Genomic DNA, 26,601 nt, shown 5'->3' with positions numbered 1-26,601 from the left:
GATAATCAGAGGAGAGTTTGGGTTGAAATAGGACTAAAAACATAGAAAACCAAGCAAAGAAAACTATAAGATCATTATTAACACCACAGAAATAAAAAAGCTGTGTAGGACATGCAACAGATTCATAGCACATGGCAGCTGCAAACACTCTCTACATAGTTACTACACTGAGTAAATAAAAACATGGTATAACTAGATGGAAGAGACGGGGGCACAGGAGCAGTGTGTTGGCAAATAAATGAAAGGCAGTCACATCCTCACCTTCCATATGAGAAGTCAATAGATAGAAAAGTAAATCACAAAAGGGACCTGAAGCATTTAAAGTAATTACCCCTGGGAAGGGAAAGTGCTTCTCCTAACAGTCCTTATAAAGCCATTCGACTCATTAAGCTACATGTATGCTTAAACTTTTCTGAAATTAAACTGAACAGAAATAAACTATTATGATCCAAGATCACTTGTGCCCATCATAGTACCTATCATGACTTATTGTAATTACTTGTCTAATGTTTGCCTTCGATGAGGTCAGGGACTGTGTCTGCCTTGTTTCTCCCATTTCCCAGCTGCCTAGTGTAGAAACAGAAGCTCAATAAATATTCGTGGGATGCACGGATTTTTCTTTCACAACAATGCGTATGCCAACACGGGAAAGAGAGTAGCGTTTTATAACTAAATGTTAATGGTAGTTATCACTTAGTGGTGAGAATATTTGTACTTAAATATTGTCCTGTGTTTGCCCTGGCTGGTGTGGCTCAGTTGGCTGGAGCGTCATTCTGTACACTGAAAGGTTGCGGGTTCGATTCCCAGTCAGGGTGCATACGGGAGGCAACTGATCGATGTCTCTCTCTCTCTGCCCCTCTTCCTCTCTGTATATCTTTGGGTGAGAAAAATAAAAATAAAAGCAAAGGTGTACTTTGGTGAAAATGATCATTTCTTTCTTATCAATTCATTGAGTTTTTGCTACTTCACTTCAAAAAATTCAAAAACAAATTGAGGAACAACCTCACTGGAGGCTTGCAATGTGGGGCTTAGCTTTGCACACATCTCACCCGAGACAGAATGAGAATGATTCTATTTACCTATTTTTTAAAAAAACTATTTCAACGCCTTTAAATTCGGGTTTGTGGGAGCTTGTAGATGAAAGCAAAGTAAAAACAAAGCCCCGCTGCTTTTGAATCTCCCCTCACGTCCGCCTCAGGCTCTCCAAGCCTGAAACTCTCAGCATCTCCTGCCCTGATCTCTAAGGCCTCGGCTCCCACAGCAAGTTGGCCCTAAGAAGCCATTTACTTGCAAAAAGTCTGTCTCCCAACTGCTGCTGCTTCTGCAAATAGATGTGGGTGCCACCTGCGTCCACCACAGGCAGACATCTGCGCTCTCCGAAGACCCGGACAGCCCAGCGGTGCAGACCACAGCAGCGCCGGAAATGCGAGTTACCTGTGGGCTTCTTGAAGCTGTTCCGAGGCCGCGCGGGCGGAGGCCGAGCGGGCGTAGGCCGCGGCGTCTTCACGGGGTCCCTGGGACCCTCCTGGCAGTCTGCCCCTCTGAAGCCAGGGCAGCACCTCCATTCCAGCTGCGTCACCATCTTGAACCTGGTGACATATCTGGGTCTGAAGTTCACACGGTACCTGCGGCAGAAAAGGGTGGCATCTCTCTTTACTGGCTGCTGTCACAAGCACTCTGTCCCTGCAGAGTTAGACTCGGATGAAGAGGGCCCGGGTCACTCAGTGCCCTGCCCGCTTTCTCCAGGTCTTCTTAATCCAGCAGTGACCCCTGGGGTCCGGCCCAAGTCCTTTGGCCTCCTTCCTCCACCTCTTAGGTTCCATAGCACCCCACCAGCACCCAGCTCCCGTCCCACTGAAGGCGGGGAAACAGACAACACAGAAAAACTTGGCCCCGCGGTTCCCGCTGGATGTGGCCATTTTTCACAAACTGACCTTTTGTTTCACCAACAAACTTCAGTTCCAGAGTTTGCTGCTTTGTGGACAATTTTTCAGTGTAACTCAGGGTCATTTGTTTTATTTTAAAGAAGCGTCCCTGGCACCCTTGTCTCCCATAGTATCCAGGTTATTTATCTCAGCGCCTTCTCTCCCTGATACTAACGAAGGTGGGGGGCCACGAGCCTTCGGAGACAGCATCTCATGCTATTTGTGTTCAGATTTTTTAAAAAGATGCCTTGACCGATACAGCTAATGAGAGACAAAAGGAAGCAGGTAGAACCATTCAAAAGTCCCCTTTAAAAGTGCATGTCCCCTGATGCATTTGAGCATCACACAGGCCCTTGTGAGAAGTTGTAAAGTCTCCAGACCCAGGAGGCCTGGGCCTAGGCCGGACAGTAGCCGTCCAGCAGCCACCGGGCTCCGAGGGACGGCTCCAGGGCTGCAGCACCCCCAGGGCCCAGCTCACAGCTCAGATATAAGCGGCTCCTTAATTTACCCCAACTTCTATTTCTGGCTCCGAACCATGACTCTCGAACCTCATCCGGTTCTCTTTGTCTTGAACACCAGCACTAGCAGCTGGTCGCCTTTTTAGGGCCAATTCCCAGAAAGAAAGAGTCTTTGTATCATTCCCCAGGGGTTGCTGTGTGCTGCTCAGGGGTGGGGCTCGTGTCGACCAGCTGCCAGGTGGCCTGCGGCCCTCGTGCCAGTCAAGCGACCCCACCTCGGGCGCCAGCCTGGCGGCGGGTGCTGTTCAGTTATGCTCCAGAGAGAATTATAGACTCCTCCATGTAATGGACTTCAGCGTCTTCCAGGAGAGCCCAAACCATGTCACCCAAACCTCCAATGCAAGGGTCCACTCCCCCGCCAGGCCAGGCCAGGTGTCCTTGCAGAATTCCAAGAGGGCCCTGCTGACAGCACTGCCCCAGCGCTAGGGTCCCTCTCCTTTCACTGTCCCTGCTTCAGCTGGTGTTTTAGGGCCCCGGTTCTCACCGTGGCCATGAGAATCACCAGGGAACTGTGAAAAACTACTGATGCCTGGGTCTCACCTTCAGAGGTGCTGATTTAATTGGTCTGGGGTGGGGCCTGGTGTGCAGATTTTGAGAAGGTCGGGAGGAAGCCTCTTTCAAGAAAAACTGAAGAGAAAGCCCAATAAACAGAAAAGAAGGGCTGCTCAAGGAGTGAGGGGTAAGGAGGGGGCAAGGCCTCCCTTCTAGGCTCTTCGTTCTCTCTCATTCCCACCGCACCCCCATCACGTCCCCACAATTCAGATTTTCCCCTTTTCACTCTGAGCAAACAGAGGCTCAGAGAGGCTAAGTGACTTGTCCAAGCTCCGATGGTTAGGCAGCCAGGGCTGGGCTTGAAACCCGTGTTCTCCTCTGCACCCCGCAGCCTCCTGGCACGTAGAAGCTGTGAGTCTCTCTGACACTTGCCCTAATTCAGAACGGCTGCACCCACCCAGAGATGTCTATAAGAAGGTAGCCCCTGTCCCCACTCAGCAAACATTCACCTGAGTGCCTAGTTCGGTCCAGGTACACATGAGCCCCTGGCCCTCCCACCCACCTACCAAAACAATCCTGTGTGGTCCTAGAAACTATATAAAAAGAAAAATTCCACGTCCTTGTTTTGCACGCTCGAGTACAGCATAATGCTAGAAAAATGTGTAATCTCAGAAAAACTTGGTTCCTCTGAGCATTTAAGATTGAATGTGAAAATGTGCTTGCTCTGCGTTCTGTTAATGTGCCAGGAGATGACGGCCCATGTTAAAGCCTCTTGGGTGAGGCTGAGCAGAACAGGAGAGCAGAACAGGAGGCTTGGGTGCCCTGGGAAGGGGTACGGCCTCTCACCCCAGCCGGGGGCCTTAACCCCTCAGTGCTGAGCCGGGTGTAAGGAAGTTTTGGCTTTTCCAACACACTTCATTCTTTTCTGTGAAGTCAGTATTACTTTGGAGCCAGTTCATAACTTAGAAAAGCTCCCTGGAGCTCCCACCTTCCTCTCCACCCTCACACGCCCTCCCCTCAGTGGTGGAGGCAGGGTTTCCATTTCAGGCAATGCAGTCGAGGTTGACAGCATCTCTAACAGTCTTCAGGTCTGGCCTTCCCAGTGACAGCTGGAAATGATCAGGCAGCCACCTCTAACCGTGGGAAAGCTCCCACTCCCACTTCTCAGTGCAGGACAACATGGACCCCAGCGGTGGCCTTAGGTCCTCAGACCTCAGTGTGGGGCTGTGAGGGAAGGAGGTAGGGGCTGTCCATCCCCACAGCCATACTGGGATCTTCTTCACAGAAATGGGGTTCCTGCTTCCACAGCAGCCAGCTGGGAGGTTGCACAGAGGATGGGGGAGAACCGATTGGATTTCCAAGCTCCCTACCCCAATCCGCTGGAGCACTGCAGGACAATACTCTGGCCAGGGAGCCTTACCAAAAAGCCTGGGCCTTACCCCTCAAATTCTCATTTTAATTGGCTTGGGGGCAGGGGCACCCAGGTCTCTGTAACTTTCAAAAACTCCCTAAGTCATTGTCAAGCGCAGCCAGAGTTGAGAAGCAGCCCCAGACCTAGGGAACACCTCCGCCCTCTAAGGCAGCCAGGGCTGGATGACCAGCAGGGGAGTGACTAAAGCAAAAGCAGCCCAAGTGTTAGCAGGGGCCCCTGGACTGTGAGCACACAAAGATGCTCAGTGAACATTTACGGAATCAGCCAACCAGCTGGACCCAGCCTGGGGGCACCAACTGAGGAACTGACAGCCACGGGGACAGTCAGGAGGTACTGGGAGAGCTAGAGGGCTGACTCAGGCTGTAGCCTTGGCCACCATCCCAGTCTCAGGTGCCTTGGGAAGCACTGTCCCCAGCTGCCTCGGCATCCTGGGGGACCCTGGGGACTGTGGCAATGACCTGTGGCCTGTGCCTGCCCCAGATCCCAGCCTCAGCCATGCCCACTGTCCCCAACTCTCTTCTCCCTCTGAAACTCTTTTTGGGGTGAAACAAAGGTTTGCCATTTTTACAACTTCAGCCTCTGGGTTAAAGGCACCAGCCCAGCCCAAGGAAACTGTAATGAGAAGGAAAGTAGCAAGAAAAGAACTGAAAAGATTGAATCAGGGACCACAGGACTGGAAGTGTCCCTGTTAAAACATAATGTGACAAAATGACCATGCCTTCATCTGACCTCTGCACCACAATGACTCCTACTGATGTGAGGTGAGACCTCTTCCTGGACATGCTTCAGTTCACACTTGAGTTTGCGTGTTCAATGTCTGACTTTCCTGCAGACCCTAAGCCCCATAAGGGCAAGAATACCTGTGGGCTTTGTTCTCTACAAGAACCCCTTTAAAAACAGTGTCTATCCTATAGTAGGTGCTCAATAAACATTATTCAATTAATAATTAATCAAATAATAATTAATTAATGATAGTAGGTCTACTTTTGACAAGGTTTTGGGGAGTCCAATGTCCTAATTAAAAATTCCAGAATTATCCTCAGGTCTAACCCTAAGCAGACATGAATTCCTCAGTCTTCTCAAAACCAAACCAAGCTTCAGGGTCTCATGTCATGATGAACTGGGTAAGAATCACACACCAGATGATCTAGAGCTGGGCTGTCCAATAACTAGCCATTAACCATGTGTGGCTATTTACATTTAAACTAATTAAAATTAAATAGAATTAAACATTTAGTTCCTCAGTCACACTAGCCACACTTCACGTGGTCAGTGGCTAGTACATCTCGATCACTGCAGAAAGTTTCATTGACAGGACGATCCTAGAGAGTCACAAGATTGTTAGAGGAACTCTAACGGGCACACGTCTATCTGTACATCTCCGGGTTTCTATCTCACATCCACCTATTATCTATCTTCTCCCACATCCTAGAATCATTGGCAGAACATTTCTCTGAAAAGTAACCACACATCATTGGCAGAGGATCATCTAGACAGTTGTTCCACAAGGTAAGAATCTCTGCCTTGTACTTAGTATTTACCTGAATTTCATTTTAACGCCAGCCACTAAAACTGCACAAATCGAAAGCCCAGGGCCCCATTGGGGACACTCATTTGACTGGGATTTCTCCCAAGAACAGACTTTCTAGTAAACTCTTCTCCTCCTTCCTGTCACTGGCTTGCCCCAAAAAATCTGGAGCCAACTCATCTTGCTTCATTTTGCACATGTGGTTCTGCACAGTATTGCCTGGAATGGGACTGAGAGGATGGAAAAGGAAGCCAGAAGGAAAAGGTGCTTCCCTCTCTCTGGTGGGCAGCACCCTGGGCCTGGAGAACCAACCACCTCCTTGGGACAATGAAAATTAGCACGTAAAGGTGAGAAGTCATTTGATTGAGTTTCAGAGTGCTTGCCAGGGCAGACATGGTTATCTGGCATTCAGCTATTACTCCAAGTTTTCCACAGAGCAGCAGTTCACGCTAGCCACAGTAATTCAATTTTTTAAAACTGTGGTAAAATACACAGCACATTAAAGTTGCCACTTAACCATTTTTTAAGAGTACAGTTGCTTTAAGTACTTTCACATTGTTGTGCAACTGTCACCCACATCCATCTCCAGAACGTTTTCATCATCCCAACTAAAAGTCTGTACCCACTAAACACTAACTTCCATTACCCCTCCCCTAGCCCCTGGCAACCACCATTCTACTTTCTGTCTGTATTAATTTGACCACTCTAAATACCTCATATAAGTAGATTCGTAGAGTATTTGTCTTTTTTGTGACTGGCTTATTTCACTTAGCATAATGTCCTTGTGGGGAAGGAAAAAATTTTTCCTCTACCCTCTTAGTTTTGTTCTGGGGCCTATGAATTAAACTGACAAAAGACAGACTAATAAGAAAAAAGACACACACATTTTACTGTTAATAATTTTACGTGCACAGGGGCTTCACAGAAAAGTGAAAAATCCAAAGAAGTGGTTAGACTCAGGGCTTCTGTACCATTTTAACAATGGGTGATAAATTGTAGAGATGTGATTAGACAAAGGAAAGGGGCTTTGGGCTTCAAGGGGTGATATGGGAGGTCACTAGGAAATATATGGGGGGAACTAACAAGATAAGGGCTGTTTCAGTAAATTTGTTTATGCAGACTCATGCCAGTGCCAGCTCTTTGTCTTCTGTGACAAGGTTGCTCTCCTCATTCTGGTACAAGAGTGATGGGAAATTTATACACTGCTTTTTAGGCAGAAAGGAGGAGGGCAGAGAGTACTTCTTTTTGTCTGCCATTTCTCAATGCCTTCAGCTCAAAAAAATCAATATAGGATGGCATATCCTGATCCCCTCCTCCATCCTCAAGGTTGATCCGTGTTGTAGCATGTGTCAAAATGTCCTTCCTTTCAATATGGTAATTTACTTCTAAAAAGTTTGGTCTCCATGTTCCAATTTAGAATTGACAAAACACTGGACTGATTTTCTAGGAACAACATGTGACAGATGGGTGTTTTGCCTGTTCTTTTTGTTTGTTTTTCTATCAATCAATGAATAAATACATGATTTTTTTAACGAAGTAACTGTTTGCCAAAAGTAAATGCAGTCGGGCAGTAGAGGCTATAAAGTTTAAAATTAGAAGTGATTTCAGAACTGTGTTGATGGAAGAGAAGCTCTGCACCAGCAGAAGAGAACTTGCCATTTGAACCCACCATGTCCTACTGATAATAAAAAATGGACCATTTGAATCATTCACAAAGACAATTTCTGCAATCTGAGGAGGTGACTGAGCCACGTGGACCTTTCCAATGCAAACTTCCACAGTCTGAAAAAGTCTCCCCAAGGAGATCAAGTGTAGGAACCAAAGGGCCTTCTTCCAGGTTAAAGCACACCAAACACAAAAATCAGAATTTTTGTCTTATGTTTTCTGCTATATTACACATTTTTAATTAGACCTCTGAATAGAGAAGTTAATAACATGAAAAAAATGTAAAATATTTTTCTTGACTTTTTAGGAAAACCCACTTAAGTTTTAAAAGCCAGAATGCTTGGGCAAATATATTTCTGAAATACAAAATGTATCTAGTGAATCTAAAAGTCAGATTGATGAGCCCTGATTTAAAATCAGATTATAATAGAGCTTTGTACACATTTTTAAAATAACAGATCCTACACCAAAGCAATGTGTTTAAAATGAAAATGTACGCATAGGAGACTGTTACCCAGTACAAAGGAGCGATTTGCTGGAGAAACCGCAATTGTAAGCTGCTTATTTTTCTGTTTCCTCCTGATTCATTTCCTTATGTACTTAGAGTGTGGCAAGTTAGATTTCAAAACATAAAATTCTCTTTACTTCTCAGAATAAGTAGAAATTTTCCTCCAGAATTTCCCACAGTGTATCACCCCCCCCCCCCCCCCCTTAACCCTGAGGACAGAGTAATTCTACAATTCCAAAGAAAGGTGATTAAAAAACCCCACAGTGGCTCAGCTGTGAGGCTCAGTCCAACTCGGCTGCATAAAGAGTGAAGTTGTTATACTTACATTTACTATAAGAGCAATCAGGACCATCTGACAAAATTGCATTGCTAAAAATGACATCATCTCCAAGAGCAGGGTGTGTCCAGACCATGAAATACAGCTTATTCATGAGTTCCAATGAGTCCACATTCTTAGTTTCAACTTCCTCACTTTGGGAGATACATGACAAGACTCAAGTCTATGCTCTGACAGTAGGGAGGAGTGCCAGCGAGTGTGGGGCATCCCCCAGGGCCCCAGCTAACTGTGATGACTTTCTGGAGAGTTGAATAATCCAAGATTGATGAGGGACCACATTCTCTTGAAGAATTCTTTTGGGAAGGGCCATGGCTGCTGTAGGCCGTTTCCCCCAAATAAATTCTATACTATTCCATTTCTCCAACTTCTGTCATGGTCCTTCATTCCTGGAGTCAGAGTCACAGAAGGCTCTCCTCCTCGTCACTGCCCTATTCTCATACTCTGTTCCCACAGTGCGGGCCATGAGAAAGTCTGCTGGCCTCAGCCTTCCGCACGATGCTCACCTCAAATATGACTCTCCATGATATGGGGATCCAAACCTTTCTTTTCAGAGCCACAAACTAACTCTATTTTGAATATTATTTCTCTTTTCTTAAGTGGAAAAATTGTTTTCTCAAATTCTCCTGCAAAGTCACAATAATTTCGAAATCCTTTTTCCTGTGTCTCTCTTGATTTGGTTTGCAACATCCACCCCTCTCTCTCAAGGCTCTCAGTCAGCCTCTGCTTCTCTTCTTCCTCAATTCCATATCCTCCAGCCTCTCTTTAACCTGCAGCTACCCATCTATTGTTCTTTGTATTGCTTTTTGATATTAAAAAGGAATTGGCTATGACATCCCATCTGTATTTATTTCAGACCTTTGAGGAAAGTCTATGGATGCTGGCAAGCTCTTACACAGTCCACACCTGTGACTTGGTGGAAGTCACTTAGAAGCTTAGAAAATCATGAGACAGTATGAGTTTCTCTGCAGATCTAAAAACATTTTCTTCCTTTGGGCCAATTCATTCTCAGTTTAAAAAAAGATCTGGGAATTGAAAACACAGGAACACTTATATTTCTTTTGTAATTTATGACCACAGTGAGGGGAAAGGACCAAAACGCTGTAACGTAGTTTCACATTTCTCACATTATCCAGGTTAACCCAGTATTAATGTTTTCTAAATCCACACTTAACACAATGATGTGGAGACATTTCATTCACCTGCACTCTGCTTAGGAGGCGCATACTTTTTCTTTGAAAGCTGCTGCCACAACCCACCCTACCCCAAGACCTTAAGGTGTGGACAAGTAGGGAGTGGGGGAGAGGGCTATTCAGCAAGACAAAAATAAGAATTTTGCTTATTTGCTTTTAAATGGGAGTTGGTAATATTGCAGTAGGCCAAGGAAGAGAAACTTTCCTCCAATAAAACTTGTGGAGGCCAATGGACTTTCAAGGTTGGTGACACCTGAGATGTCCTTAAAGCTGTCTATATCGCTAACAATCTTCAATACAGTCCTCACTGCTCATGCAGACTTGTGGGACTGGATTTCTCTTAGGGAACTTGAGGGTATGGCATTCTCTACCTTGGCCAACCCCCTGTGGTTTTAAGAGAATCACCACAGAACCCAGGTATGCAAGGGCTATGGGACAGTAAGTCTTGGGAATTGCCTCAGGTTAGAGGGAAGCTTTTGGACATCCACAGTTCCTGTAAATTGAGAGGTGTTGAAAGGAATTTCTAGACCCAGATGGAGCTGCTCCTGCCTAGGGTGCCACATCAGCAAACCGAACTTTCATGTTCATATAAATGCTCAACTTGACCAGAAACACAGTATCTCCCGCCAGCCAATCCCCAAATGCCAAGCCAACTCTGGGCTATATACCTACTTCATTATTCCTTGATCTTTCTAAATTAGGTCAGATATTCAACCAGAGCCAATCATGCCCCGTTTCAGTGATGCCTATTCTAATGCTCTATAAAACTCACTCTTGCCTGTGAAAATAAACAGAAACTGCATCTTAAAAAATAAATAAAAATAAAAATAAAATGGAGTGAGGCGGCTAGAAGAGAGGACACTCACACCGGTGTCACTATTGACCCCAACACGAAGAAATGTGCCTTACCTCTCTGACAGTGAACTACTTATGAACTCAATAGGAGGAAGAAAAGCTTCCTCCTAGGCCCAGTAACAGTTCAGCCAATGGGAGACTGCCAAAACTCAGCCAATGAAAAGTCACTTTACTTTTAGATCTCAGTTTCCTCCAATGAACCCTTGGTTTACAATAGCCCCTCCCATGTCTATAAAAGAGTGTCCCTCTCCTCTGTTTCTCTGGACCTGCTGCTGGCTGTCTTTACACACGTCCCAAAATTGCCATTCTATACTGTTCCCAAATTAACCTATTTTGCTGGCCCTCTATTTGTTTAAGGTCAAACGTGCCCAAGATCCCTCAGAAAAACTGCTCCATTGCTTGTGAAGCACTGTACTTCTTTTCCCTTAAATGAGTCATTTTCCCTTGAATAAAGGACAAACTTGTTACTAAATTATATAATCGGAGGGGAGACAAATATGTAGACACTGGATGAAGAAGGGACCAACAGACATCCGTTAAATTGAAAATACGCGGCTTGCTTTCCATTTCTTTAAAATTATGTGTGTGTTTTTAAAGAAAAATGTATTATTTTTGTTTTAAGTAAATAAAACAATTAAATCTGTGGTGTAAGGCGTGGTTCTTCTCCTAATAAGCTGGATCCTAAGTTGGCCCACTACCCAAAGGCTTCACTAAAATTGCCTTCAATCAGTTTTTCCAAATAAAATATGCAAGCAAGCATGATATTTTCAAAGAAGCCCCCAAATTAATCTTTAAAATAATTTCTTATATTTCTAGTATCTAACTTTTTCAAAATGCAGTTCTCTCTCTGGTCACCTTCTCCTCCAAATAATACCAAACCATTCTTCATAGTTGCAGAACGTGAACTCTCATAAAATAAAGCTCTTCCACATCGTAGAGAATCAATGCACACTTGTAAAAGTCACACCAAGATGGCCAGTTCAGAAATCTGAATTATAATTTATACCATTACTTTGGTTGATTTAATTGGAATCTGCCATATCCCATGTCCTTATTTGAGCTGCAAGCTGCTGCGTTTTCATTCATTATTAACAATTATTTCCAAAGACTATATATGTATGTCACAATTTCCATTTTGAAATCACAAGCCATGGGCAGTTGTTTAAATTTATGGTCTCCATGACTGAAAACCAAATTCAGCCACATGAGTCCTAACAATGGGAAGGGAGACAAAATAAACTCTAATATAAACTATGGACTTTGGGTGATAATGATGCGTCAATGTAGGTTCATCAGTTGTGACAAATGTACCACTCTGGTGGAGGATGCTGATAATGGGGGAGGCTGTGCATGTCTAGAGGGAGTGGATGGGAACTCTCTTCACCTTCCCTTCAATTTTGCTGTGAACCTTAAACTGTTCTTTAAAAAAACATAGCCTCGATAAAAAAATAACCCACATGCTCTCTCTTTCATCCATTCATTCCGCAAACACCCTTTGGGTGCCTACCAGGTGGTACCAGGCACCACACTATGGCTTTCCTCCAGCCACCAGTATCCAACATGGAACAATTATATGCAGAACATACAGGGAATAACATCTAATTCTATTTTCCATAACAAGAGTCACCATTAAAGTCTCAACTCAGTCAAAGACCAGTTAGGTCAAACAAGACCTGAAAACTTCTCTAATCCTCAGTTTCCTCAAATATAAATTTGGATTTATAATATTTGCCCCCTGCTACCTCCCAGAGAGTGAAAGAATAAAATTAGACAATAGCTGTGAAAACTGTGAAAGTTTATATAAATGAGGTTTATAAACAGTATGTGTGTGTATATATATATACACACACGCCATAAGTAAAAAATTTGCAGTAAGACTAAACATATGGGTTCCTTCTATAATAATGGACTCAATTGCCTTCAAGAAAGATGACAGTTCATTCCTGATCACCAAAGGTGATGAACAACGAGGTCCTGATTGTCCCATGGGCAAAAGCAATCCGGCCATGATCTCCAAATGACGGTTCATGAACTAGTAATTTGCCCTCCTTTGCTATGTGTGGCCCTTTTTATCAATACTCTTGACAACAGCCTACATAGACTGCTCAGTGACAGAGCTTCACATACCCGCAAAAGCCACACAGTGCTAATCACGCATGAAGCACAGAGGCAGTCGCCCAGCCATCCAAGCTGGGTCACTGCGTGTTACCTTCTCCACAGCCAAGTCTGCTTCTCCCGTCACACCCACCTCGGGTCTGGCACGGACTGTGGCCCATCTCCCAACAGGGCCCCCCCCCCCCCTCGGGCGCACTCTGTTCTCTCCCCTCTCAAATCCATTTTTCATGCATTCCCAGATCAACATCTGGAAGCGTACCTCTGCCGGTGTCCCAGATCAAAAACCCTCCATGACTCCCCTTGGTCTGAACGATAAAGCCCAGACTCCCAACCATAGTTGTTCTGGGTTGAACTGTATCTGGGCTCAAACAGACATGTTGGGATCCTCACCCCCAGTGCCTCAGAATGTGACCTTATTTGGAAATGGGGTCTTTACAGAGGTAATCAAGTTAAAATGAGGTGGTTAGGATGGGCTGTAAATCCAGGATGAGTAGTATCCTGATACAAATAGGAAATTTGGAAAGAGACCCATATAGAGGGAAGACATTGTAAAGAGAGGGCAAAGCAGGCCATCCACACACCAAGGAGAGGGGCTGGTACAGATCCTTCCCTCACAGCCCTCGGAAGAAATCGGCAGTGCCAACACCTGGATTTACTTGTGGACATCCCTTCACTTCCCACCTTCAGGCCCTCACTCATGTTCTTTCTTGTCTTATGCTGGCATCCTCTCACATCTGCAAGTATTCCTCTAGAACCTTCCTTCAAAGCCCTACTAATACGTCACCCTCACAAACAAGTTCTCACATTTCTCTTGTCTGCAAACAATTTCTTCCACCTCTGAACATCCGCTGCTATTTTTGCTTCTCTTATAGCAATTCTCATTTCTACCTTTTATTTTGTAATGATTTGTGTCTCATTTCACCTACAGGACATGAACTTCTGGAGGGCAAGAGAGGTCGGGTTCCTTCCTAGTGCCAGACATAGGCCCTGCACAAAAATATTTGTTTAATGAAACTGAGTAACCAACAGACTTAAAAAAATAAGTCTTCTTTAACCCTACTGAGCTTTCTGCCAGTTCAAAATGGCTTATCCTAATATGTAACCTTAATCCAACATTTCCCAGGACTATAAATGTGAAATGTATTTTTTTTACTCCATTATGGCTTTATCTAATGTTCTACATTTGTTATGTGTTTACCATCTCAATTGGACTTCAGAAAAATCAGGTAAGTAACCTTACTATCATTATAAATGATTTTCTACACTCTGTATGTCACCAGTCCTCAGCTGCAAAACTACTCTATAGAAATTGTGGTGCATGCACACAAAGGAATACTAGTCAGCAATAAGAACTGATCGACTATTGAGACATAGTACAAAATGGATGTACCTCAAAGCAATTATGCTGAACGAAAAAAGCCTAACATAAAAACAGTACGTACTGTGCAACTCTCCATACAGCTTCAGAAATTGCAGACTCATCTACAATGATGGATGCACAGCAGCCTGGGGAGGGGGCGTGGGGAGAAACTGGAGGGGACGGTTACCAATGAGAATGAGGAAAATTTGGGTGATGGAAATGTTCAATATCTCACTTGTGGTGTGGATTTCATGTGGTGTCAATTTATCTACATTGCAGCTTATCTAAATTGTATCTCAATAAAGCTATTTTTAAAAATACAACTATTTTTGCATTGGGGTGTTTTAAAACTCTTCAGGACCGTGAAAGTGAAGTGCTAGACAGTCCTGTCTGGACTATCCAAAATATACCTCTGTTAAGTAGAAACCAAATCCAGCATCATTGAGTCTTTTTCAGGGTTTCAAAAGGAGAATTTAACTGAAATTGGTTTGTTTTTTATGTATTGGATTACTCTTCAGACACACAACCAATTGTTCCATCTATTGGGAACTCAGACTTAGATTTATTTTTGTACTTTTAAAGGTATGGATTAATGATTAAAGAAAGACAGTCAAAACAGGATTTTTTTAAATAACCACCTTCAAATTGCCATTTTGTGTAAAATAACACAAAGCATCAAAGACATAAATTAGCATATTGAAAATCAGATGGTCCCCTCATTGGGATTGCTATTTTCCCAGTGACACTTCTGACAAGGTGTAGAGGATGCCTTGCTGTTTGGTTCAGGAAACAAGCCATAAAAGGTATTTCTGCTTCCCCTCCTGCACCGTTGGTAAGCAGGGAATCTGTGTTATATCTTTCCAGTTGTTTTTTACATTGATAAACACAATGACCCCCAAATATCTCGAGAGTGGCCAGAAGATGATGCAAAATGTTGGGACGGGAAAAGGGCACATCATTTATCACGACCAAGCTGGGGCCCTGACCTGGTGTTGTCCTGGAAAGTTGCTGCCCCAGCCGAAAGCAGCTGAAGGCTCTCCAGCATGGGCCACCTGACACACAGACCAGGCCTGAGCACTGTCAGGACAGCAGGACAGACTGGAGATTCTGGAACATTCAGGATCCCCAGAAAGGCCAGACTATACCTCCCCACCCGAGGCCCTCATTCCACCAGCATGTGAGAGCTCTCGGGTTGAAATGGACTGAGCCAGAGAAACGCTTTAATGGTGAAAAGATCTCCCTGTGAAGGACTGGATTGTGAAACTCACCCCTCCCTGAGTTCTGTCGCAATCACTGCCACAGCTTTTGGGCTACGTTTTCAAGATCTGTGGAAAAGCCTCGGCAGAGAAACAAGAGGCATTTTCACCGCTACGCTTTAGAAAAATTATAGGCCCTTATGTCATGATCCTTTAACAGCCTCCCTGTTGAGACGCTGGAAACTTGAAGCAAGAGGGAAATTTCTGGTACCTTGTTTGATAGTGGATTATGAGCAAGTCTCTGTAAAAGATCACCTAATTACACCCACACACTCAGCCGATGCTGCACAATCACAAACAGATATGAAGAAGGCAAAGGTTAGAAAAAAACTGAGATGCCTCACAGCAAATTTCCTTTAATCAAAATGACCAGTTTGAGAAGCCTTCACCTAAACCATCTGTCTCTTAACCAAATTTATTTGAACCATATGCGCAGTCAAATACACTGTCCTGAAAGGCTGACACTACACAGAATAACTTTTAGGCATATTCCCTAATCATCTAATATTTCCTTAGGTGAGGGAAAAAAAGTACAGCTGGGCCCTGACACACCCAGAAAAGTTTGCTTCTGCAGCATTTTCAAACCAGGAATTGGGTTGGTTTGAACCCTCCCCACTTTTTTCAACACCCATCACCACTTTAAAACAGGAAGGAAAGAAGATGATTTACTGGTGAGTTTCATTTTAATCAGTTCATCATTCCTCCTCCAATGTGAACGACTCCCACGATGAAAACTATTACGTTGCTGTCCTGACCCTTCCAGGAAAACGAGCCTTCGTAATAAGTCACACTCGCATCATTTTATCAATCGGTTCATTGTTATTTTTAAGTCCAGAAAGACTGCTTCATTAAGGACAGGAGCAGTTAATTCCTGGTAGTAATTCTTGGTAGTAAAAAATTCTTGTAACCAACAATAAATCAAAACATTTGGGCGACAGTCTGGAAGTAATCTGAACACTGGCACAGTCTGTCAGTTTCAGGTTCTAGAAAACTAACTGCCGTAGGCAGTGCCTACCGCCCTATACACACTCGGTAACCACCAGTGAGTGACATCTTCCTATTTCCAACATGAGGAACAGCATCTGTTCTGAAGGTAAGCGGAGGCTGTGTGAGTGTCTGGGTGAAAGGTGGCCTGGGCTCAGCCCAGTTCCCCACCACTCAGGACAGCGGGGAACACACAGCTCACCCTCCTACTGACCTGCCACAAGCACTCGAACACCTGCGGGCCAGCCATCAACGCCCGCTGTGGCCGGAGTCACCTACGCCACCCTGCAGACTCCACTGCTGGCTCTGCTTCCAAAGCAGTCTCTGAGAGTTTAACTTCGTGTTTAAAAGTCGATTTTAGTCATTTCAGTTTCGTAATTATCTTAGTTCGCTGAATTTATTTCATTCTTTAGCCCTCCAGCCTTTCTCTAACATATCAGAAAGCATTAACTTCAAATGCAAAGCCCTGAAAGATAAGGCCACCTGAGAGGTAACACCGCTCCAAACAAACAATGAGAACAGGCATATTCATTAGACAGTCCTGCTAAGTGTGCCTTACAAGAGTGTAATAGGGCGCTTTTTCAAAGTTCTGTCAGCTATGGTGCCTCTCTGTGATACAGAGATGAGAAAACTGTGCCTCAGAGAAGTTCAGGGACTTGTCTGAAGTCACACAGCTCCGTGGTGGTGGAGCTCAGGCCAGAAGCCAAGTCTTTCACCTCCTCTTCGGAACATGTCGGCCCCACCAGCCAGCCTCGGGGGGCTAACTCAGGGGATGCCTGTCCCCACTCCCCTCAACTTTGCTGCCCACCTCAGAATTTTAATTCATTCACCAAGTGCCAACATGGTAGAATAGATCACGGAGAAAGACCAGTTAATGGGACTTCAGCAGAGTTTAACAAGAGGCACACTGTTTTTTGTAAGACCATGACCTCTGTTTGAATCCCATTAAATTTTCTCCAAGATAAGGTAGAAAAGGCAGCCCATAAGCATAAAAGTCCTTTTTCCAAGACCCCAGTCTCTGCCCTGTCTAATCTTCTGACCGAGCTTACAATGAGAAAAAAATAAAGCAATGCACATGGAAGAGTCCTGAAAACACGAAGGAAGGGTTCTACATCTTATCTACTGGGAACCTGGGAAGGGAAGAGAGCAAAAGGTCAAAGGAGCTTGAAAGGAATGTCTGAGGGTTCTAGGGGAGCTCACAAGACACAGCCCCGAAAGGCAGATAAGGGTGGGAAACCCAAGGAGGGAGCCTCACCGGCGGCAGCGCCAGGCTCTGGGGCCTGGGTGCCTCTGTGTACGTGCTCGCAAGTGTTCTCCCACGCTCCCTCAAGCCTCCGCAATTCATTCAAGTTTCCCTTGACCGCAAGCTGTTTGTTTAAAAGCTGAAGGGAAAAAAATACCCCAAAGCTATACACACAAGAGGCTCGTTTGGAATTGTTCCTAGAAATGCAGAAAACATAGCATTGTCTCTAGAAAACGTAAGCCCTTATATTTTTCCCAAGTCTTAAGTGTTCTTAGGTTTGTTTTTGTGTGTGTGTGTTTTTAAAGCTTTTCCTGGCTGAGATTACTCCTTAACCGACAACTTTTCTTCCAACTGAATGACCATCTGCTCCCATTGGAATCAGAGGATTACAGGAGTTCTGGAAACTCAGCATTTAGAACCCACACCTGCTGCAAATCCCCAAATTCTCAGTCTGTGTTATCACAGCAGCACAGGTTTCTTCAGCTGGCCTCATCCCGATCCCTCCCCCGACTGATATTTTGTCCTAAAAGAGCTCATAGGAAAAATTTCACTAAGATGCAACACACCCAAGACGGGGGTGGGGGCGGGTTTGGGTAGATGCTGATAAGCCCTAGTCAGTTTGTGGTGTCAGAGAGCAGGAAACTGCAGCGAGACAGGCAGAGCCTCAGCCTTGAGTTGGAAGGGAAGCGAGTACAGGGGAATAATCCTGCCTTACATCTGGATCCTCAGATCCAACAGCAAAGCAGCTGCTCCGCACACAGGACGCCCCCAAACGTCTCCAATACTAGCATCAGCCGCCTGGACCACCGCAAGCTGAGTGGGAGGTTATGTAACTCTCCAGAATTACTGCCATGAGGCATGAATGATGCATGAAAGGAAACAATGCCTAATCCAAGAAGGAGAAGAAAGATAGCGCTGTTTCTACCACTGGTACATCCAAACACCACCAACCCACGTAGAGGGGCTCTAAGAAGCTTCAGGCCCTTACCTCCTCCCCTCCCATTCACCAGAGGTGCCAGCATCGCAGCGCTGGGCAAGCCTGCGTCACACACACACATCCTTGGGGTGCTCGTCCTAAGGTGGGGTTTAGACAGCAAGGGACTGCGGGAATGTGCAGTGGGAAGAGCCTAAGGCTTGGAAATAACAGACCTAGACTTGAACCCAGGCTCTGCTTTCTAACTACACGCCCTCCTGCAAAATGGGGATTACAGCCCTGTCAGGGGTGGCTGTAAAGATGGAAGGCAATGAAGAGGGGGCTCATCATGTTACAGTGATGCACCCCAGAGAGATTTTCTCACCAAGTCAGGCCTGGGATACTGTATTAAGCCTTCCAAACAGTTCTCAGTCACTTTTATGTGGGAACTGCCTTGCATGAAAGAGGGTGTAAATGTTTATAGTTGAGTACTGCGCAGTCTACTGAAGGCACACACTAAAACGAGGCCAGTCCCCAAGGCCAGCAGCCCTGGGTTTGGGGGCAGCTCAGCCACCTACTATCATGTGACCACAGGCAAGTCAGGGAACATCTCCTGTTTCCTCGTTGGTAAAATGGAGACAATTCATCCTGAAGGGTTGTTGCAAGAATTTAATATATAGAATGAAAAGTCCTAACAGTGCCTGACACTCAGAAGGTTCTTTACAGTTTCAGAAAAATAATTGCTCAAAATGCCCACATATCATATAAAAACCCCCCTTTGCTCCTAGTTTCACGTATCGCTATGAAATTTGCAATCTGGGATGTAAGGCTCTTCATACATGCAAACGGAGCATTGTCTGAACTTTCTGGAAATGCCCGTGGAGGCTTCACGCCCAACGATGGGGTCATCCACAGATGTTTTCCTCTTATTTGTGTGAACTTGCCCATCAAATCCCTTGTCTCCTAGCCAGTTCCCACCTCCATGTCAGAACATATTCAGTCTCTCCCTTTGGCTTCCTCACTTCTCTCCTGAAGCATGCAGAGTTCTCTCTTTATAATTCTTTACCCGCTTGCCAGCTATCAACTCCCTTCTCCACCAAAGCCTTTGAAACACATTTGATTCTTGGATAACAGGGTCTCCTCATGTCCTCCCCTAATCTCACAGGAGCCACAATGCCTGTACCCCTGAAACTGACCTGAAACTCCCTCTTTCTACATAAGCCAATCTTCCTGCTACCTAATATCTCTGGCCCTCTGGACCCCTCAGCCTCCTGGGCCTCTCCTCCTGGGGTCTCTAAGATGTAGTTTCCTCCTCCAAAATCTTGGCTTTGCTCACTCCCCCGACCTGGCCTCTCTTCCTCCTTTCCCCCCACTGCCCTGAACAACCCAGGCCTGCTCCAACTGGATCAAGGCCTCGCTGGCTCACACCTGCCACTCCCAGCCTCTCAACTGTTACCAGGTGCTAAACTTGAGCATTTCTAGCTCCAGATCTCGGCCAACCTCCAGTTCTACGAAGGCAAACCTTGGAGACAGTGGGTTGGGTTCCAGACCACAGTAATAAATCGAGCAATGCAATAAAGCGAGACATAATCTTTTTGCTGGTGGAAGGTCTTGCCCTTAGTTTGTAAAAAACGCAACCCCTGTGAAATACAATGAAACAAGGCACATCTGTGCTTCTGACACCATCCAGAAAGTAGCCCTCAGGAATCTTCACTTCCACAGGCTCAGGGCATACGGCTCAAATAATGAAGGCCTCACCTAACAGTACCTGTGGATTGAGAGAAGTTACTAGGCTCCTGGACTCATCAGAAAACCTAGGAAATTCCATGTCAAACAGCCATTCTTTCTCTTTTAAGTATAAAAGCAAGTTTCTCTTTTTGTCTTCACATTCATCTACTAATCCTCAAAATTTAGGAAACATTTAGTAGTTGAAAAATAAGGTAAACCATTCCTTTCCCGTCTCTAACGAAACAAAGAAAAAGAACAAGACTGAATTAGCTGCTTAATTTCAAGATTTTCAGCCTGATCAGCTAAAACAGTATGTTTTTATTTTTAAAATTTCACTTTCAATGCAGCACTTGAAATGTAAAAACATACTTGAATTGTTTACCTGGTTATTATTGAAGAAAAATACCGAGGTCACTTATTTAGGTCTTGTTTAATAAAATAGAAACATCTGTCATTTTCATAGCAATTTTTGTTGTCCTTCCCATTGGTTGGCAAAAATATGCTCCAACTGCCTTTCATTAACCTGCTGATCTGGACGTGATTCACCCCCCACCCCCTCAACGAAGAGAGGAAATTTGTTTCACTGATTTTTGGTCAAATACAACAATTAAATTGCCATTGGATTTTCCAAGCACTAAAATAAGATTTTTTTTTTAAAAAAAATCATTAAATTAAAAGCATTACCTCCCCAAATGGGAAATTTATTTATTTCTGAGTTGTCACAAGTAAATATTAAGGTTATAACGAACCACAAAATTCTATTTTTATGTAAGATGAATGAAATATTCCTGATTAACAAATTTAATTTTATAGAAATCAATTCAAATTGCATTGAATACTTCATGTGTCTCCCACAATGTAAAACTCTCATTTGGTTCTGAATTCACCGACTGCTAACAACAGGCTGTGGGTCTGCATCTTACCCACTAGAGATGCAGACAGCTTAAGTACCACACCCCTCTGACAATCTGCCCAACTTAACGTGACAGCCAGCGACCTGCTTCAGCCTGTTTCTCTGCATTCAAAGGTGGGCTCTCTTCTAAGTTGTTCACCTGAGAGGAATTACTCCCTTTTCTGTTGGCAGTTCCCCCAGCAGCCCATGGGGGTGATTTAGGGACCACTTGCACCTCACACGTCTGAGGGTTCATCTGTCCTCTGGAATGAGGTTTCCTTGGAGTACAAGTTTCAGTCTGTCCCTTTGCTCTGCCAAAGACAAGCCCGCCTACTGGCTATTATTCTTTGCTGTAATGACAACTGTGCTCTAAGACAAACAACTTATTCTTAGGGGAAAACAATTACCTTCACCCATCACATGTGTTCCCAACAGCCATTTATTCACATGGGCTCATCCTCTGATATCTGACTTACACAGAAACAAAAACACTTGCCGGATGACACTGAATGAGTGGTGTACTTAACGGAATCTGTACTCCACTGCATTGCTTCCTCTTTGGCTGTCTTTTTTTTTTTTTAAAAAAGATGGTGAAATCTTGATAAGCAAAAAGATGATTAATTCTTCCCCTTGTCTTTAACAACAATTCTCTCATGACAACCTCTTAGCCAATCCCCAAATCTAACTTCAATAACAACAAGACACAATTTTAAGCAAGTTGTTCCTGGGACTTGAGAGATCTACAACACTGGAAGAGAGGGGTCCGTTTCACGGGGACACTTGAATGAAACTCGTCTGTTTTGGGACACTCAGCTAAGCCTACATTTACACATTTTTAGCAGTATACATTCTGAAATTTCTGTGTGCCCCAGAACACACAATATGGATCTAATTAGGTCCAGCTGCCTTATGTTAGCAATAAAATGGGAGAGAGAGAGAGACAGAGACAGACACAGAGAGAGAGACAGACACAGAGACAGAGAGGTAAGTGGGGTGCGGGCTCTGTTCACCCCTCCTGTGCCCCGGTGTCGCACCCTCAGCGCTCACTCGGGCAACCCGCGCCCCCCGAACGCCCCGGCGCCCCGGCCCCGCTCCGCGCGCTCACTTCGGGCCGCGGAGCTCTCCCGGCTCTGGGAGAGATTTACCCCCGGCCCCGCCGCCCAGCGCTCGCACCCCGCCCCGCCCCGCGGCTCCGCCCGGGACTCACACCAGCGCCGACGGGCAGGGCCTCTGGCTCCAGGCGCAGTTGTACTCAGCCTGGATGAAACTCTCGCTTCCCTCCAGCACCGAGCAGCTCACGTTCTTGTTCACGATGTAGGCGCACCAGTTCCTGGGGTGGCGGAGGGAGGGAGAAGGGCACGGTGTCAGCCCCGGGAGGCCGGGGGACGGGACGAGCTGACACTGCCGCCGAGGGAGCCGGGCCAGCGAGGGCACGGCCCCCGCGAGGGCGGGGGCGCAGCAAAGCCCAGGTCCCGAAGGTGCGCGGGTGCGCCCTTGGAGAGCCCGCGGGTACAGGGAAAAGCACCCCGGCCCCAGGGACTCCAGGGACTCCTGGGAGGAGTGGTCTGCCCGCTCTGCCCGCGGGACACCACCGCGCCCCCGCCCGGGGGGCAGAACTGCTCAGGCGCGGGCCAGGTCACCGGGACCCCGCGGCCGTGGAGCGCGCGGCCAGCCCGGAGGAGGCGCCCTCCAGGGGCCGCCCGAGGGGACCCCCGGCTGCCGCTCATCACCTCCGGCAGGGCAGCTTCGGGGCCCGGCCGCGGGGGTGAACGCGGGGACCCAGGGCTGTGGGAGGAAGAGAAGGCGAGAAGAGGGGCCCCGCACTTACTTGTTCCTGGCACCGGGCCGCGCGGGGTGCACGGGCTGCGGGCCGCCTTGGCACAGTCCCGCGCCGCCCAGGGCCAGCAGGGCCAGCGCCCAGCGCCAGGACGCTCGCGGCCGGGGCCGCGTCCGAGGCCACATTCTGCGCGCGGGGCGGGATCGGAGCGCGGCGGGTCGCGGCGAGCGCGCGGGTGCGGGTGCGGGCGGCGGGGCGCGGCCGGAGGGAGGAGGCGGCTCGGGCGCTTCGCGGCGCCCCCAGCGCGCGCCGCCCCGCCCGCTTCCCCGGCCACTTCTCCTTTTCCGCGCCGCGGGCCGCGTCTCCTCGGCCCCTCGGTGACGCACGGGTCCCCCCGGTGCCGCCCTCTATTTCACTTCCCTCTCCGAAACGTGACTCTCCCTCCGCCTCGACTCCGCGTCTCCAGCCGCCGCGCCTCTCGGCGGGGGGCGGGGGTGAAAGGGCCACGGCGCAGGGGAGCGGGGTCTCCGCGACAGGACTTCCAATTACTCATTCCTTTGGTCTCTGCCCAGCGGCCCGGCCACGCCGCCTCCCACCTTCCCGCAGGCGCCCCGGCCCTCGGGAGGCGGCCCAGCCGGCGCGTCGCGGTCCTCACGTCGAGCTTGGGTGCCGGCGCCCCGGGGTGAAGGAGGGACATCTTTATCTGTCCTCCATCAGGCGCGACTCGGGTTTCCTGCCCTGGCAAGGCGCGGCCGTCCCCCCACCTTCGGGTTTAGGGGAGTGGGGGGGCCCTGAGCGCGGGGCCTCTGCCGTTTCTCCGCCCAGCTCCGCCTGATCCGTCCACTGACCAGCTTCCAAGTCCACGCGCGGGGCAGCCGGGGACAGAGGCGGCCGCGGCCCCGCCGCTTCCCCAAAGCTCCCGAAGCGCAGCCACTGACCTGCCGCGGGCGCCCAGCCTGCTGCCGCCGGGGCTCCTCTGCGCCTTGTAATCAAGTCCCGCGCAGAGGGCTGAGTCCTTGTATTGAGTTTACCTGGCGCACCTGAGGCGCACGGGCGTCAGGCGGTTCGCAGAGGCTCAGGGATAACAGGTGAGCCGGCGGCACGGGCCCGCGCTGCCACGTGGCAGTAACGAGGCTGGGCTGTGCTCCCCCTCCGCTAAAGGAAGCCCCTGGGCTGCTTCATTTTGAAGATGCTTTGATGGGGGACGTTGAGCCTTTTGATTTGCAAATGAAAGAAAGTTCCCTAAGTAGAAACTTTGCAAGATCCAAGCAGAAAATTATACCACGTAAGGACACAGCCTGTCTGTGACCTCTCCAAATGGCAGGTCATGCCAGGAATGGGCCGAGGTCACCCCAGCCTTCCAAAGAGCCACCCTGAGGGGAAAATAACGACAAGGAATGAGACGCTGCCGCCCCGCATAACCCGTCTGTCTCTTTCTCTGTGACTTCACTGCCCTCCCCATCCTAACACCATTTTTGGTCACAACATGCCATAGGGAAGAAACAGAGCCCATAAATGAAGGAGAGTGACAGGAGGGGGGGGGGATGGAGGAAACACAGGTGTGTGTACATCTAACACTAACAGCTAACAATCACAGCTTCCCTTCCATACAGGTAATTCTCAAACTTGAGAGCGAAGTTGAACTGATCAAGCCAAATCTATTTTTTTCCATTGACTCAAAGTTATGCTAAGAAGCTACAGTCTAGTCCCAGAATTTGAGGACCAACCTCTCATTGAGATGACCCCATCGCTATATTTAAACAGCCATAAATGGCACCTATCAGTAAATACATTTTTATTCTGAGCATCTGTTCCATGCTGGGCATTGGGCAAAAATGCTGAGGATTTGCCCAAACTGGCACGGGCTCTGTGTTTACAGAGCTTCCAGACACCCCTGTGCAACGAAGGATATAAAGTTCCTGATGGGCAGTCAGTTAAGTGAGATACTACCTGTCACATGTGTTTCCCTAGACACAATCCCGTGTGGACCTGGTGTGGGGCTGCTCTGGGGAGATGGAAGAAGACTCTTGGCTCTCAGGAAGACTTGAGGCCAAGACTCCAAGAGACTTTCTTCCCTTCCTCTCCTCCAGCCAGGGGAAGGGACACATCAAACTCCAGGACCAGAGAGCCCTCCGGGAGCTCCCTGAGGACAGGAGCTTAAGCACGTTAGGAAACAGACTCATTTGGGCAGGTCACCTGGTCCCAGCCATAAGCAATAGCGTGGACATAATTGGCAGAATGCTAGAAGTGTAAATTCTTTTATAAGCCGCCAACTACCTTAAGCACTTGAAAACTCAGTTTCCTATAACAATCTGAACAAATTTCTTCTGCTTTTAAACAAAAAGTGCCCCTTTGTGACTTACACTCTTGATTGCGTGGCCCATAAGGGAGAACTACTAACAGCCGTTCCCTCACTGCTGGTCATGATAAAAGATGCTCAGCGGGCTCTGCGCTTGGGGGTACTTCTCATGAGGCAGGGGGCCTGCTGGGCCCCAGGACACCCAGCTGGAAGGGAAGGTGATCGTTACAGAGACAGCAGGCGGGTACGTTTCCCCGTCACCATGCTCGGGCATGTGGGCACAAGACGTTTGATCAAGATGAACCGATTTTGCATCTAGGATGTGCTCGAGCATCGTAAGACTTGCCTGGGTGTCCCACCCTCTCTCTCCTCATCTTTGCTTTATCGATGTAAGAAATGTCCAAACCTGTAGAGAATTTTTATGAGTTTGAGTCAAACTGATGATAATTACTGAGAAGCAAAATCTCAATGAATTGAGAAAATGCTCTGGAGAATGGCAGTTTTGCAGTTCATTTTACACGTTACAATCAAAGGAGCAGGCGTAAGGAGGGCTACTTGAAACCCATTGGCAGTAGATTAAGGCGGGTGAGAAAGCAAAGCAGAAAAGTCTCTGGGACTGGATAAAAAATAAGATGGAGAAACACGTACTTCTTTTATATTAGTGGTGGAGGATAGTTAATTAACATTTACGGCACACAGAGATGGTATTCAGGGAACAAGGTAACAGTGAGGGGTTCTGTGGTTTGGCGCTCTGGTGCGGTGGATGTTTTCTAGCCCAGTTTTCTTCCTCCTGCTCCCCAAGAGAAAACACATAGCTCAACTCTTTGTTCAGGAGTATTAATAACTCCACAAAAATAAATGCAGATCATTGGGTAATTCAATCACAAACATCTTCTTCCTCAAAAAGGTGAAATTAGTTACTGATTCCATATCCCTTAATGGAATAAGGGATGTTTCTTCCAGAAGTTCCTTTGTTCTAAGAATGTTCCCTATATCTAACTCTAAGCCAAATATTACCTTTGAGAGTTTATTGCTGTCACATTTATGGTATGGTTTTGAACACATTTTTTTCATTATAAGAAATAATTGACAAAAAAACAGGCTTTTAGAATATTTGTTTGTTTCTTTCCAAGAGACCTATAATGGCTTAGGCCACAAGGTCTTCATTATTATGAGCCACATCAAACTATGTTGTAGCTCATCATGTGTTTATGGAATGAGAGTTGATTGTTCTGGAATCAGCAAAATGTTTCCAGAATGAGTTTGCTGATTATGAGTTATTCAATTTTAGCACAGTCTTGGTCAATACTCATTAGAAGAGCATTCATGAGCAAACTAACTGTCTCCAGGATTTCAGGGTGTGCAGTTCTAAACAATGGTTTCAGTACTTGAATACAGTCAATTCTCATTATTTAGCGCAGTACGTTCTATAACGTTGCTACAAACACTGAATTAGTGAATACTACATATTGCTTCTAGGGGAAATACAGGGCAGGTTCCTTCAAACCTCCAGTCACAATGTTTTTGTTAACCAATCAACACATAATCCTGTTTTATCTGTGTGCCTATTAAAGACACCTTATT

General features: G+C 46.7%; 1 protein-coding gene across 1 annotated transcript in view; it reads right to left on the bottom strand.

Annotated features, from left to right (window-relative positions):
* The window catches only part of EMILIN2 (elastin microfibril interfacer 2), a 42,226-nt gene extending 19,150 nt beyond the window's left edge, over window positions 1–23,076 (bottom strand). Inside the window, exons 1-3 of the mRNA XM_081149865.1 lie at window positions 22,770–23,076; window positions 22,149–22,271; window positions 1,435–1,625 (exon numbers count right to left, since the gene is read on the bottom strand). Coding sequence (XP_081005991.1) covers window positions 1,435–1,625; window positions 22,149–22,271; window positions 22,770–22,903 — 448 coding nt within the window. The 5' untranslated portion in view covers window positions 22,904–23,076. The remainder of the gene's footprint in view (window positions 1–1,434; window positions 1,626–22,148; window positions 22,272–22,769) is intronic.
* Window positions 23,077–26,601: the final 3,525 nt, after the last annotated feature.

The sequence above is a fragment of the Miniopterus schreibersii genome (assembly GCF_964146895.1).
Source record: "Miniopterus schreibersii genome assembly, chromosome: 10".
Classification (NCBI taxonomy): domain Eukaryota; kingdom Metazoa; phylum Chordata; class Mammalia; order Chiroptera; family Miniopteridae; genus Miniopterus; species Miniopterus schreibersii.
The sequence above is the reverse complement of the archived record's forward strand: the minus strand, read 5'-3'. Positions and strand labels throughout refer to the sequence as shown.